The 16,295-nt window shown below is 45.9% G+C and overlaps 1 protein-coding gene across 3 annotated transcripts in view; it reads right to left on the bottom strand.

Moving 5' to 3' along the window:
• Znrf1 (zinc and ring finger 1) overlaps positions 1-10,347 on the bottom strand; it is a 99,785-nt gene extending 89,438 nt beyond the window's left edge. For all 3 annotated transcript variants that reach the window (XM_055620790.1, XM_055620791.1, XM_055620792.1), the window contains exon 1: positions 9,256-10,347. In XM_055620790.1, coding sequence (XP_055476765.1) covers positions 9,256-9,679 — 424 coding nt within the window. In that variant the 5' untranslated portion in view covers positions 9,680-10,347. The remainder of the gene's footprint in view (positions 1-9,255) is intronic.
• Between the last annotated feature and the right edge of the window lie 5,948 nt (positions 10,348-16,295).

The following is a 16,295-nucleotide window of genomic DNA, read 5'->3' as shown; positions in this document are numbered from 1 at the left end:
ACACACACACACACACACACACACACACACACACACACACACACACAGTAACACTTCACCAAAAGTCACTTTTCAGAAATTAAAGCATTATCTAACTGCCAGGTATCAGAGTCTTTCAATAAAACAAAAAGAAAAAAGTTATCTCATCATGGACTTTTTAAACTCTTCATTTCCAGCAAAAAGTATTCTTATGCTTATGTTATTCTTGGGGATTACCATAGGCACTGGTGTTGGTTAACACACGAGGCTCAGATAAATTACCACCAACAAGGATAAAAGAAAAAAACAAAACCCAACCTGATTCAAAGATAGACAGGCGAGGCTTAGAGAGATGATTCAGCGGTTAAGACTACTTGCTGCTCTCCTAGAGGACCCAGGATCCATTCCCAGCACCCATTTTCAAGCAGCTAACAACCTTCTTTTTCTAACTCCAGTTCTGGAAAACTGGAATCCTCTTCTGTCCTCCAAACAACCACAAATGTGGTGCACAGACACATGTGTGGACAAAACACACATACACATGAAATGAAAAAAAAAAATAAATAAATAAATAAAGTTAAATAGGCAAATGACCTGAATATGATATGTATTTCTACAAAGACACATGAATGGCTAGGGAAAACAAAATTAAGATTATCAATCACCATGACAGAAATGTAAACTACAAGACACAACATCACGTCCATTAGGTTAGCAACTGTCTGTCTGGTCCCCAAGAAAGTCCTTTTCCTAAAGTCAGCATTTAGACAAAGGCCCCCCATTCTCTGGCGGGTGGAGTGGGGAGAGGAGGAGAACTTGGAGAAAGTTCCAGCTTGCTAAAAAAAGTCTTTCTCCTTATCTCTGGCAGGGGGAGGGGACTTGTGGCCCTGCCATTAACATGACTGTGGTGCCTATTAACTTGCCAAGGTCAATGTTGGCATCTAGCTCCTTCAGCCCCTGCTCACAAGCCCCACACCCTAGCTCACAAGCTCCCTTTTCTCCTGGTCCCATTTAACCCTGAAAATCTTTCCTGTCACTTTCTCCATGTTTCCCTAGAGACAACTTTGGCAATTTGGAATAAACTTTTTTTCTTTTCTCCAAGAAGTGGGTATTTTGATTTCTTTATTGTGTCCATTTTCATTCGTATCAAAAGGGGACGGGGTAGGGACTAGAGAGATGGCTCAGCAGTTAAGAACACTGGCTGCTCCTCCAGAGGACCAGTGTTCAATTCCCAGCACCCACATGACAACCCACAACTGTCTGCAACTCCAGTTTCAGGGAATCTGACACCTTCACGTATACATCTACACAAAACACCAATGCACATAAAATAATAAATTATTTTTCCTAAAAAACCAATTACATGATTCCAAGCCTGTAATCCCAGCACTTTAGAGGCAGAGGTAGGCAGATCTCTATGAATTTAACCCATCAGGGTCTACAAAGAATTCCAGAAAAGCCCAGCAATAGAGCAAGACCTGAGAGAAAGAGAAAAACAGAAGTTCTGAAACAGGAGCTGGAGACAGATCAAGCTGGTAGTGTTTGCCTTTAATGTATAAAGCCAAGTTCAGTCACCAGCAATGAACAAACTGGGCAGGTAATTCTAGCACTCGGGGTAGAGGCAGAAGGATCAGATGTTTGAGTTTATCCTCAGCAATACAGTGGGTTTGTTGGCTTGGACTATATGAAACAACAAAAACCCAACCTGATTCAAAAATAGACAGGGGAGGGCAAGAGAGAGTGAGAGAAAGGGTCTCAAAGAAGTATCTGTACATTCACAGCAGTATTATCCACAACAGCAGAGATGCAATTATGTGTCAGTGGCAAATGCACGGAGAAGAAAATGAGGTATGCATTCTGTATTATATACTTTACGATACACATTCTGTGGTACATGTTCAACCCTAACAGGGAGGGAAATTCTGACTAGAGATAGAACAACATGGATGAAGGTTAAGGGCATTATGCTAAGTGAAATAACAGAGTCAGAAGAGAAGTACTTCTCGCTACTTATGTTCAGTTTTTATTGCACCACTTAGCTATACAGTTAAAAATGGTGAAGATGGTCAATTTTATTACATGCATTTTACCACAGTAAGAAGCAGGGGGAATGGGGTACTAAAGTATCAATACTGTGGAACTTGGAAACCTACACTTACCAGACCAAGAGGGAAATTTCCTAAGGGTATTTTGTAGCTTAGGATAAATTTTACAAAGACAAATTTAAAAAGTGGTGAATCATGCCTTTAGAAAAAGTGTCCGATGACCAGGAAAAAAAAAAAAAAAAAGTAGCACTAGGTATAACAAAGATACTGAAGTCCAAGGATAAACACGACAATTTTGAAAATTAGCCCTTTTCTTCTAGATGTTCTCATTGAGAAAACAGAGGGCCCCTACACTGGGTCACACGAGACATTTCTTAGTTTGCTAGAAACACAAAGCTCACCTGCCCAGAAATATTGTTTAGGAAACAGAAGAAACACCTTGCAGCCTCACACAGCTGAGTAAGTCCACGCAGCACAGGACTGAAAGAGAAACTCTAAAGCCATAAGAACACTCTCAAAAAGGAAGCAAGCAGAGATTCTTGAAAAGTGTCGACCATCCTTATGATAACACGTTCCTAGCACCTGCAGTGACCCCTGGTACACGGTACGTACTCAGTGGTACCAACCGGCTAAATGACCCTCTTGACGGATCAGTTTCTACACAGGCAGGGAGGCTCCTGCTTTGAGATGGAGGGGAATGGGGAAATTTGTAATGAGTCCACTTCTGGGTCATGATTTGTCCCGGATCTTGAGCTCTCTAGCTGCTGGGCCAGGCCTGTATGCCAGAGGCCATAACTCAGTAGGCCCTTCAGCTGGGCCTTGTATGAAAAAATCAGGGGAGACAGGCACAGAAGGAGATATGGCTACAATACTGTCTGTTCTGAGCCACTCACTTCTCAAGACCATGGCAGACTGGCTTAGGCCTTTTTGCAGCAGACAAATGCTTAGTTTTGTGTGGAAAAACAAACCAACTATGAAAAATGCTCTTGCTGGTGAAAAACACTTGTATGGATCCTGTCTAGAAAATAGCTAACTAGTTTAGCAATATCAAAAACAATGCTGGGAGCTGGAGAGATGGCCCAACAGTTAAGAGCACTGACTGCTCTTCCAGAGGACCAGGGTTCGATTCCCAGCACCCCCATGGCAGCTCACAACTGTCTTTAACTCCAAGAGCTGATACCCTCACACAGACACCTAAGTAGGCTAAACACCAATGCACATAAAATAAAAATAAACAATTAAAAAGAAAAACAATGCTAATGAACACAGAAGGAAACATGAAACCCATGACAGTGCTGAGTTTCAAATGTAGATGTTCTTCTAACTACACTCTCAGAACCTGTTTTAAATTTAGTTTCTGGGGCCTGGAGAGATGGCTCAGAGATAAAGAGTGCTGGCTGCTCTTCCAGAGGTCCTGAGTTCAATTCCAGGCAATCACACAGTGGCTCCCAACCATCTATAATAAGATCTGGTGCCCTCTTCTGACCTGCTGGCTCACATGCAGGCAGAACACTGTAAACATAATAAATAATAAATAAATAAGTAAGTAAATGCAGAGCTGATGCTTTAAAAAGATTTTAGACTCTGGCCCCAGCTCACTGGATTCTGGTGGTGGCTCCAGTCATCAGCATGTTATAAGACTCCACAGAGGCTACCAGGCGCAATCATTTAAGGAGACTCTGAAACCATTCCCAGTTATCAGAAGAGCTCTCGTCAGTATCTGTTTCATTCTTGTTATATGGCCAATCCTGCACTGTAAATTCTTGTCATAGTCTCCCCAAACCTGGAGTTACAGATACAGCCTGATACTGTGACTTCGCTCTTCCGATTGCCTCCCAAGACTGACAAAGACAGGGAGACCTCAAGGTAAACTGCTTCATCAGTCCAGAAACTATCCCTGTTGAAGATTTAAGATGATACTTGGTTCCTTATAAACCTTCTAATTGACCATTGGTCTTCACTCCTTATCCAAATAGCATATCAGAGACTGGAACCCAATTCTTGGATGCAAAAATAAACCCAATTCTTTTTCTTTTTCTTTTTAACTTTGGTTTTTTCAAGACATGTTTTTTCATGTAGTCCTGGCTGTCCGGAACCCAGAGAACAGCCTGTCTCTCTGCTTGCTGAGTGTTAGGATTAAAGATGTGTTCTACCATGTCCAACTAGTGATAAACCTGGTTCTTATGAGCATAAGATTGAGAAAACAAACTGCTAGGTCTCTGATAAACCCTTCTAGTACTAAAGCCTATAATGTTAAGATGTTAACTTAACATTAGTTTGACTTAGACTGGGCCACAGCAAAGCTTAGGGGGAAAAAAATGAATAAAAATTATACTCATCTATTATTCTAGAAACTAAGGTTAGGATTCAGGTTTGGGGCTAGCTTCCAGAGTCTAGTACCATAACCTCAGAGACCTACTGTCATTAACCTAACTTAAGGTTTAATAAAAGCAGGACCAACATCCCATTTAAGTCTGGTTCCCTGTGATTTTTTTTCTGCTAAATTTAAAAGTATCACAAATTTGTAAACATTTTTATGTGCATATGTGTGTAATATGTATATGGACATGTGGGGGTCAGAGGACACTTGGGAAAGTTGGTTCTCTCCTTCTATCATGTGGAGCCCAGGGACTGAACTCAAATCAAGCTTGGTAGCAGGTACCCTTATCTGCTGAGCCACGTTGCTGGCTCTAATTGGGTATTCTAAAATGAGTTCAGTATCCACTGAGCTTGGGTGAAATATCACATTTGTAAAATATGTGGCATGTTCCTTCTCAAGGAGGGAGCTAGTGCTCTTTCTTTGGTTATGGGTGGCCTGGTTCAAGTATTCCTTGTGACATAGCTGGCAATGAGTCTTTGTTTAATATAAAAAATATACATATCCATAAAGCAACCATGTTAACAATTTAGCCACTGATGCTTGCAATGCCTTTCAGATCTCAAGAGGAAGAGTTAACCATAACTCTTAGGATATTATCTTTGCCTGAAGCAAAGCATGGAAAATAAGCCCCTGCTGGTAATAGAAAGCTAAAAAATCTTGCATTAAAAACAAAGTCTTCATTAAGGCTAGAACGTATTTGCAGAGGTAGGCAGGGGATAGAGCAAGCTCTTTAGAGATCACAGAATGCTTTTCCTTCTTCAGAAAGCTTGAAAAGGCCCATTACTTCTAGCATACCTACAGTGAGACACAAAGAGGCTTTCTGATCCACTCTAATAGAGTTCGCAACTGTCCCTCATTATTTAAGACTAGGAAGTTAAACTTTTTGAAATCCTAGTCAACGGCAAAACAGAACCCCGAAGAAACCCTGCTAGCATATTCAGACACTTATCAAAGTCACCGCATCAAAGCCCCAGTCAACTGATGGCTTGGTTAAAACGCAACAAATTTGGAGTTTTTTGAATACACACATGTATGCACATACATGACTAAGAAGCCACACCAAACCAAACCCAACAATCAGACATTTTACAGTAGATCTCAGAAAACAGCAACACCATCTAACATGGTGGATACTTCATGCTCTCTTTCCACATTTGGAAACTATTAAAAGGTTAACAGGACTTAACAAATAATGACCAGGCGTACAGAATAGCATCAGAAAACCAGCAGCTACAGAATCCCCTCAGAACAAACCCAGCAGTTGAACAGTGGAAGGAGGGGGCTATAAGTGCTTCTCAAAGTTCTCCTCTGGCACTCACGAGAGGGATTGGATGGAGGGCAGACGCTGAACAACACAGCCTTCATCTGAGGCCTAAGTTCCCATACCTGCAGACTTCTCTGCCTCTAAAGTTCTAAGGAGACAGAGAAGACACAGGTCAATAGCACTGTCCCCATGAGGCCACTACTGGATTTCTGTTGCCTTTTGTTTTTGCGTATACTGTCACACAAGACCCCGACAATGACACTGCAGGACTCTGAGGACAGACATCTACAGATGAAGATATAATAAACCTGGCACTTCATGATTGTCTGTCTGCTCAAGGTTACAAGCCAGGCACTTCATCATGAGCCTAGTCTTACTGGCTAGTGAGTTTTCAGGGTACTATTTCCTTAAGTTACAGACAAGAGGGGCCAGAGTGATGTCTCAGAGCACAGCTGGACATAAGCAACATATACTTGTAACTGAAATGATTCAGATGGTGAAGGCAAAAGGATTAAGAGTTTGAAGCCAACCTGTATTATGTAAGTTTGAGGTCCATTGGGGTCACATATTAAGACTGTCTCAAAACCAACAAACCAAGTTAAGTAGCAAAGAGCTAGGGTTCTGGCAGTGCCAGGCCAGCACTCCAGTCCACCTCTGCTACCTACCAGTCAGCTGCCCAGGTTTCTAACCTCCCCTGTAAACTGGGAGTAGCGTTAAAGTGATGAATGAGAGATCATGGACATAAGCCCATTCAAATTCTTTCATTCAGCAAATACTTGTGTCAGGCACAGTGTAAGAGTTACAGCAACAATCAAGAGATAGTTCTGGGCTCACAGACCTGAGAACTCAGTCAAACTAGAAAGATAAATAAGCAGACAAATAAATGCTTACAAAATGTGCTTTAAAAATTAAGACTACCACAAATGATTAAAAACAATCACAGGAAGGGCCAGATGTTGAGAGTGCCAACTAAGGATAATTTTCTGTTGAGCCCTGAGGGGTCCAAAGGAGCTATCTGCTTGAAGATGGAAGAACACGTATTTCTGTCATAAGGAACTCACACTGTGCAAGGGTCACAGCATGCGGAAGGCACAGGACGCGGAAGACAAGTGCGATTGCAGTATATCCTCTCACAGGGTTTGGAAACAACCGTTACAAGCTGCCACCACTGAGGATTACCACGTCTATTTTTAAATAACAAAGATGAGCCTAGACAAAGGTGCTGTGTCTTGTCCAAGGTCAAAGCTACTCAGAAGAGGACCTGAGACTGGAAACCCTCTGTATTTTACTTCCAAACACAGCATAAGCACTGCTTTGCTTTGACTTATTTCACTAATGTCAGCTTTCTGTGCTGTGATGATTCCCCAAAGCACCTTGAAAACACAAGTTATAACAGTGTATCAGTTTCCAGGCTACTGGTCTGTCAAGCAAGAAAGCCCCGTGACCGGAATCCTACCACTCAAGAGTGAAAGCTGCTCAGACCTAACTCAGAGACTTCACGGTGGAAACCGCTTCTCTTCTTGAAGCCATGAAGGAGAGAAAAGGATGCCCCTGAAAATTCCAAGGCCTGTTCTAAGAAACAGAACTAGCGCTGCACATGAATACTCACCTCAAGTGAACCGCACAGGAAAAGCTAATTACTCTATTTGTATTAAAGAACGAATCCCTTAAAACAGTGGTTCTCAGGCAGGCTGGCACACCCACCCCAGCAAAAGGCATTTGGGAATTCCTGGAGGCAATCTGAGGTGGACTGCAGGAGGCTATTGGCATTCAACAGGCTCAAAGTCTTGCAAAAGGACAAGATGGTCCTATACACTAAAAATAAGTAAATAAATAAAAATATTACCTATAATGTTAATAAGAGCCTGCTGGCCACATACACTTTAGAGGCACTGAAGATTAATATGCCCAACTTTTTTTGCATTCCCGTTGTTCACTGGTGCTCCCTACTCCCATGACTGGATGGAGGTGTGGTGGTGGGGAGCACTAAGGCTTCACAGCTCAAGAGTGTGAAATTTTGGACTTCAGTTGTGAGCTCATAACTCTATCAGGAAACCTGGCAGTGGAGCGATATTAAAGAAGTGGTTTTTTTTCGTACCCCCCATACGAGCTTCTATAGAATTACAGTTGTTTGCTACAGAGAATCAATTTACACCGTTTTCAGCTTTAAAAGCATACCAATGACAGTTCATTTACAAATGTGATCACAATGGCTTCACAAATGCAGCTGACTACTCCTGAACTCAACTACTTAGGGAAGATTATTTATTCCAAGATGCCTAAAGCAGAACAGATGCCTAAAGGGTACCAAAGGCAGACATGCCTTGTATCTGATTTCCAACAGTTTAACTAATGTCATAAAGGCTCTAAATTAGCCACTATACCCCACCAAAGTTACTTCACAAATTTAAAATTATGGAACTGACCAGAAGAGAGAGAGAGCCAAAAAATAAACTACCCTGCTGAATGTTACAAGAGTAATCCCACAGGTAATTCCACAGTGTACCCTAAGGACAAGAGAACACGCTCTCCTACACAGTATCTAAAATTTCCCAACTCTGCTTCACTGCAACTACTAATAGCCAACAGCTGACCCACACCCCTTCTGACCAATTGTCTAGAAGCCTGCCCTGGCTTCTCAGGACAGCCAAGCAGACAGACCTGTTTTCCTCTAGCAGTGCCTGCCAGGCCTTTTCTGCCCTACCAGCCAGAGCCTGGGAAATCCCCCTCCAGCCTTTTCCTGGCCTGTCACCAGAAGTGCACAGAATGAGTTCATCTAGATTCTTTCAGTCTTCCTCTTCCCCAGTCATGTGCCAACGGCCGGGCAATAATACCCCACCTTGTCGGTGCTCTGTTTAAAAAAAAAAAAAAAAGATGCAGAATCACGGGAAGAGCAAGCACTTAGCATGGAGCAGGAGGAGAAAGAAGATGGAGGGATGTGAAAGTCAGGGAGCCAAGCCTACTGCATGCAGCATGACAGCCCAGAACCCTGGTCCTGAAAATCCAAGGAAGGAGGCTTTCTACACAGCAGACCACACCTGCCTGAGCCAGCCTCCTGCTCCATTTTAAGCAATTTCTACAGCTACCCAGCTGGGTGGAAAAACTAGCCACCTCCCTTTCCTAGCAAGGCTGAGAACCCTAATCCAAGAGCCACTTGCCCCTAGTTTTATTTCTTCTCTCACTCTTTGCTTAGGAGACACTATCTCCCTAACCAGATAGGTAGGCACCATGTTTCAGTGGCAGAGATGAGGAGTCCAAACTGTAGGCCAGACAGGAGGACCTCTTTTCCGAGGATCACGATGCCTGTAAACCCGACTTCGGTGGGCAGGTTCCACTCCGCCATCCACAAGTGAACACATGCCTGCAGTCCTAAAACACCCGGCTCCGCAGCATGGTGGGTGGCTTTTCCCTAGGCAGGAGTTATCTCACTGGATCCTATTCATCTCTGGCATGGAGGGAACCAGGGGAAACGCAGGAGTGAGCTTCCTTCCCGTACCTTAGCCCACTAAGAGGTCTGGAGAGCCCCGGCGCGCCCTCCCTTGCTCTCCACCCTTCAACGAAGAGGCCTCCGTCACCCCCGGACTCACCACTATGCGAGCTGAACCACCTGGGTGCGATGTGCAGAGGTAGAGCATCCGCCAGCGAGGCTCGGGAGCCCAGGTACAGCATCCCGTCTCTATGGTGACCGCCGCCGGTCTCCTGGTAACCATTGCCGTGAGCATAGGTGGAGTCCGACGTGGACCCTCCGCCACCCGGCGCCCTCTCTGAGTCGCCGGTCCCGCGGGAGGCGGGGGTGTAGAGGCCAAAAGGCACCCCTCCGGCCGTGCTGGGGTCCATGCCCATGCCCGCCACCGAGCTGACCGAGCGGCTGCGCAGCCCCATCGCTCCGCCGCCCGTCCGGTAGTGCCCAAAGTGGGGCGCCCCTCCCGGCGGCGGCACGGCGCTGTCATCGGTGGAGACCCCCGGGAAGGGGCCCCGAGAGCGGGCCGCCGTGCTCTGCTTGCCCCCCATGTTCCCCCGGGCCCCGGTGGGGCGGGAACCAGGAGGCCGAGACCCTCCCCCACCACTCAGAAGCGGGTGGAGGGCTGGGCGGACATAAAGGCGCGGGGGGGGGGGGGGGGGGGGGTGGTCACAAAAGAGCCCCGAGCAGAGAAAATGAGAGAGAGAGAGGAAAAAAAACCCGCGGGGCGGAAAAAGCAAGCGAGCGGGGACCCCAAACTAAGAATTTCAAACAGTCCAAGCCGAATCCATGTTCTCCTGAAGGTCCGAAGACGCGCGGTCCGGAGCGGGCGCCGCGCGCCACAGGCCGCCCCCGGGCTCCGGAGCCTGAGGAGCCGCAGCGAAGGGAGGGAGGCGCCGGAGGAGGCCGCCCGCCCGCCCGTCCGCCCGCCCGCAGCAGGAAGCGGCGGGGGCTCGGGGCGCCGCGCGCGTCCCCCGTCTCAGGACTCGACGACCGGGGCCGGCGGCCCGGGCTCCCGCAGGCCTCGGGAGGGCTAGCGGCGGTGGGGCGGCCGGGCGGAGCTCTGGAGGCCGCGGTCGCGTGGCGTCGCGCTCCGGCTCCAGCCGCCGCCGGCCCCGCCAGCCAGCCGCGTCGCCCCGCTCGGTCCCGGGCTGCGCTCGCCGGCGCTCCTCGCCGCCGTGGAGACAATGGAGGGCGGCAGAGCGCACGCGCGGCCCGCGGCCCCCTCCCCCCAACCCCTGCCGGGTTAACCCCTTCGCGGCCCCTGCGGCGGGGCGGGCCGCTGCGGCCCTCGGCGGTCCCCGCCCACCCGCCGCCTGCGCCCGGGGGGCCGTCCGGGGACGGGCCGGCTCCAGCCGCGGGGCGTCTGCGGCGGGGGCCAGACTGCTTCCGGGGCCGAGCGCGGCTGGAGTCTCCGCGAAAGTCGAGTCGCCACAGTCAAGAAGAAACCCTGCGTGGGGGGAGGGGCGGCGACGGTTCCAGCGTGTGGGAAGGAAACACCGGGAGGAAAGAGAACCAACTGGTGAAGCAGCGTACCTGGGTTTGAGGGTCACTGGGCGAGCTCCCCTCTCGCCACTAACCTGCCCTCACAGCACCCTCTGGTGGATGTGCCGGCCGTTTGTTTGGAGGTTCCCCATCCAAGGACCCCAACCAACATAAGGAAGTTTTGCATGGGGGCGGGGGGCGGGGTAGTTTGGACGCAAACATAAAGAGTCTTAACATTTTGGGGTTAGCTTTGAGGAGACACGAGTGCCCTAGCCTGTGCACAGGGGCCTTTGCTGACGTTAGATCAGAACCAACAATTTGGGTCTAAGCAAACGAGTCTATTCCTTAGGCTAAAATACAACCCTCAAAATCAATAGGTGAATAAAAAGTATGGAAATAAAACCATGCAGCTAAGAAGTGGTTTTAGAAACTCCTTGCCCAAGGCCGTTTTGTTTACCATGTGTTTTGACACTGAGCCACAAGGCAAGGACACAGTGAGTACTCAATAAATATTTGTTGACCAAATTGCATTTTGCAATAGAGAATCGCCTTTCCAGTTCAGTCCCTGTCATTCTCATATAGCTACCTTCGCTTATTCATTGAACAAATAATCTTTCAAGTGCTCAGCGCTGGAAATGAGCATCTCCCAGGCACTGGCCTGATTTTGTCACTTTGTCAAGAGTGTGGAGAGTGGAGAGTGGAATTGGAGAGAGATAAAAAAAATGGGGGGGGGCTGTCTCTTCCAGAGCTCTGTCTCTTCCAGTGTGACTAGCCTGGAAGGCTACAAAAAGATGGCTGTTTGCAAGCAGAGAGTACCTGGGGTGAGCAAAAAGCACTGAACAAGAAGTTGAGAGCTTTATACAAAATAAAAATGCAAGAAATACCGTGGTTCTGGGAGATTTAATCCCAGCACTCAGGAGGCAGAGGCAAGGAGATCTCTGAATTCAGTGCCAGGTTGGACTACAAAGCAAATTCCAGTATAGCCAGGGCTACACAGAGGAACTGTTTCAGAAAAACCAAGTGTGTGTGTGTGTCAGGGCTGGAGATTCACACTGGTATCTTAACCCCATCTCAGGGGCTAAGAGCACTGTTCCTTTAGAAACCCCAGGTTCGTTCCCAGCACCTATGTGGTGATTCACAACCATCTGTAGCACCAATTCCAAGATGCGGTATGTGCGTGCAGGCAAGGCGTAAGTAAGCCTAAAATTTTATAAAGATAAATATAAAACACACACATTGAGATGATATCCAGGATATTAGGTGTCTAAATCAGGAATGTGTGCACTTCTAAAACTGGAATGAGTGATCGGAAGAAATTAAAGAAACTTCCAAAGGCTGCAGGGGTGGCTCAGTAGAGAGTGCATTGCTCTTGCAAAAAAAAAACCTATGAAAAAGGAAATATTCATTTTCTTCTCAGAAGAAAAACTATGGTATCAGAAAGGGGGTGGTTCAGTACTGTACAGAAAAAAAAAAACAACTAGATTCTTGACACATCTATTTTTGAAGTTAAATACATGATGACCATCTTAACAAAACAACTTTTGACTTTATTCATTCATTACACGTATGTGTGTGTGTGCGTGTGTCTGTGCGTAGATACATAGTTATCCTCCCACTCAGATGCTGGAGACGGAAGCTAAGGCTTCAGGCACACTGAGCATGTACTCTACTAGTGAGCTATGCTCCACCCCCTAATAAAATATTTAATATCTGAGACCTTCCAGACTTTCTTATAGGTTCTAGGAGACAGTGAACTTCAAAAACTTCAGAACAATCATTTTGCACCCACTTGAATGTCTATAATCAGAGAAAGATGGTAGGAGCTATTGAGAAACAGAAAGATCAGAGCCTTGTACCTTCCGGCTGGCAATATTAAATGGTGGATTGCTTTGGAAAATAGCCTGGCAGATCCTCAGAAAGGTTAAACAAGATGGCTGTGGTGGGCTCACACTCTTTATCCTGGCGCTTGGAGACAGAGACAGGAGGCCGTATGTAAAATTAAGGCCAGCCTGGGCTACATGGTGTGTTCTAGGACAGCCAGGGCTACATAATGAGTTCCAGGACAGCCAGGGCTACAGAGAGATTCTGTCTCAAAAAAAAAATAAAAATAAAAATAAAAATAAAAAATTAAATGAAGATTAAACATAATACGACCCAGCCATGCCAATCTTAGTTTTTTGTTGCTGTTATTTTTTGTTTTGTTTTGTTTTTTGTTTTCTTGAGACAAAGTTTCTCTATATAAGCCCTGGTTGGCCTGGAACTTAATCTGTAGACCAGGCTGGTCTCAAACTCAGAGATCTACCTGCCTCTGTTTTCTGAGTGCTGGGATTAAAGGCATGCATCACCATGCCTGGCTTTTAGGTATGTTTATTTCTAAGAAACTGAAACAAGCATCCACAAAAGAACTTACACAGGAGTGTGCATAGCCTCATTACTTGAGGTGTGTGTGCGCGTGTGTGTGTGTGTGTGTGTGTGCCTGGTCCTGGGTGGGGATACACAAGCATGTGGAAACTAGAAGTGGATATAGGGTGTCTTCCACATTCACTTCTCTGCCATGGTTCTTGTTTTGGGTTTGGGTTTGGATTTTTGTTGTTTGTTTGTTTGTGTTTAGTTTTGTTTTTCGAGACAGGTTTCTCTGTGTAGCCTTGGTTGTCCTGGAACTCATTATGCAGACCAGGCTGGCCTCGAATTCACAGAGATCCTCCTGCTTCTGCATCCCTGAGTGCTGAGGTTAAAGGTTTGTGCCACCACTGCCCAATCTGAGATAGACTCTTCACTGACCCTGAAGCTCATTAGCCAGTAAGCCCAAAGGATCCCCCTACTCTGACCTCCCCAGCACTGGAATTACAGAAACACGCAGTGTGACTGGCTCTTTAGGTCTGTGCTGGGGATCCCACTAGGTATAGCAAGTGCTCTGTAAGTTATCTCTCCAGACCTGATTTTGTTTTTTGGAGATCAGGTCTTACATGGCCCCGGTTAGCCCTTTATTCCCTATGTAGACATGCATGACCTAGAATGAATTTCTGATCCTCATGCCTCTACTTCCCATGTGCTAGGACTATAGGCTTGCACCACCATATCAGGCTAGAGCATTATTTGAGATAACCAAGAAATGGAAACAACCTACATATTCATCAATGGATTAAAGCAATAATAGTATCCATGCAATGAGCTGGGCAGTAATCCCAGCACTCAGGAAGCAGAGGCAGACGGATATCTGTAAGTTCGAGGCCAGCCTGGTCTACAGAACAGAGTTTCAGGACAGTTTCAGGGCTACACAGCAAAACCCTGTCTCAAACAAAAACAAGAAATCTAATCAAAGAATTAATATTCATCCACAAAAAGGAATAAACTGCTGATAGATACTACAATGTGAATAAACCTTGAAAACACAATAGTACATAGAAGAAATCGTTAATTTAATAACTGCATTTTTGCCTGGTTGTATTATTCTATTTACATGAAATGTTTAGAGTAGACTAATTCATTAGGATAGAGAGATTAGGCTCACTTGGGCCTGAAAGGTATGATGAAGAGTAACTATTAATGGGTTTCTTTTTCAAGTGATGAAAATATTTTAAAATTAGAGTTGCATGTGCTTATGAATTTACTAAAAACAGTCTTTGAATCGCACATTGTGAAGACCAGTTTTCTGTTACATAAAGTTTGCTACAATACTGTATATCTAGCCTGGGGATCTACATCAGTGCTAAAGTGCTTGCCTAGCATTGTGTATGCAGCGCTCCGGGTTCAGTGCCAAGCACTCCAGAAGGGGATCCCAGAAGAAAAAGATGAAACAAGGATGACTTGAACTTCTGATCCTCCTGCCTCGACTTCCCAAGTGCTGGGATTACAGGCTTAACAGTGGTAGTGCACTATAGATAAATGTTTGCTATGTGGATGATTGTGTGTCATGAAAGAAATTAGAAGTGACTAAAGGACAGGTGGCCAGCAGAAGTGCAAAGAGTCTAAGTGAAGACATGATAGATGAGTTAAGAGGTTAGGAATAAGCCGGGCATGGTGGCAGATGCCTGTAATCTCAGCACTCTGGGAGGCAGAGGCAGGTGAATCTCTTTGAGTTTGAGTCCAGCCTGGTCTACAAAATGAGTCCAGGACAGCCAGGGCTACACAGAGAAACCCTGTCTTGAAAAAAAGAAAGAGACAATATCCCTTTTTCTCAATTAAAGAATGGTTTTCAGCACACACAGGGATATTCATGTACATCCACATACAAATACATAAATTGGAGAGCTACATGAAGCAACATTGTGGTCCCCTTGGGGGAGAGACAGTGGGGGATGGGGACTTCTAGGTCACAGAACAGAGGAGAAACAGTTGCCACATTATGTGTTTTAGTATTTGTGTCTCTGTGCATCATGTCTTTTTCTAAACTTTTTTTTACATGTGTGTAAATGTTCTGCGTGTGCGCATATATGAACACCCGTGTGTGCAGCACCCAAAAAGATCAGAAGACGGGAGTCAGATCTCCTGGAACCCACTGGTGCTTCTGGGGAACGGAACCCAGGTCCTTTGCGAGAGCAGCAGGAGCCATCTCTCCAGCACCTTGTTTTTATTTGTGAAGCAGAATCTCACTGTGCAGTCTCCAGGCTAGATTTGAATTTTTGATCTTCCTACCTCTGCCTTCTGAGCGCCAAGGTTATAACTGTCTACCACCATGCTCACTGTACCGTGTAAATGTAGATGGATGGGTAGATGAACACACGCCACATGCCACACAGCCAGTACGAGTGGAACTGAGCTGCTATGCTTTGAAGTGAATATGCTCATCATGGGATCTCCAGATGACAGTTTTGTTTGCTCTGTATGCTTTTAAACAAAATGACAAAGATTAGGAATGCTTTAAGCTGTATTTCTTTTTTGCAAATGAGCCATTTGGCCTGTAGTTTTATATTCTATCCTACTGTTTATTAAAAAGGTTACTGCTCATAGGCTTGCCACCCAAACAGCTGAGCCAAGCTGACTCCTTCTAGAACATACTAAGGCTGAGCTTTGGTGCCTGTCTCAGAGAGAGCCCTTGTCACCACCCACTACATGTACCCAAATTTTCTCTTGGATGGAATAAAGAGTTGGGGTTCAGAGGCTGAGTCTACCCTTTCTTTAGGGGGTTATTATTATTATTATTATTATGTTGTTGTTGTTGTGTTTTTGTTTTGTTTTGTTTGAGGCAGGGTTTCCCTGTGTAATAGCCTTGGCTGTCTTGGACTTGATTTGTAGACCAGGCTGGCCCCAAACTCACAGAGATCTGCTTGCCTCTGCTCGGGTTAAAGGCATGCACGACCACACCCAGCTTCTGAGTCCACCCCTTTACCTGGCAGTAATTCACGACAATCCAAAGGGCAGGCATGCACCTGGTCCTGAAGTGTTAGAGGAGTGTCATGTTGTCATTTGTCAAATCAAGAGTCCAGTGTGAGATACTGGGGAGATGTAGGTAAAGCGTTTGCCATGACTGCATGAGGAACCTGTGAAAGACAGAAGACTTTGGAGCCTCAGTACCCACACAAATGCCAGGCATGCACCCTCCCTGTAATCCAAACACATGGGAGGTGAAGATGCTAGCCAAAATGACAAGCTCTGAGTTCAAGTGAGAGAGCCTGCTTCAACACATAAGGTGAAGGGTGGTGGGAAAAGACACCGTTATCAGCCTCTCCTCTGGCTTCCAAT

Source organism: Psammomys obesus, unplaced genomic scaffold (genome assembly GCF_907164565.1).
Source record: "Psammomys obesus unplaced genomic scaffold, mPsaObe1.curated_primary_1811, whole genome shotgun sequence".
Classification (NCBI taxonomy): Eukaryota; Metazoa; Chordata; class Mammalia; order Rodentia; family Muridae; genus Psammomys; species Psammomys obesus.
Note: the sequence above shows the minus strand (reverse complement) of the source record. Positions and strands in the feature narration are given on the sequence as shown.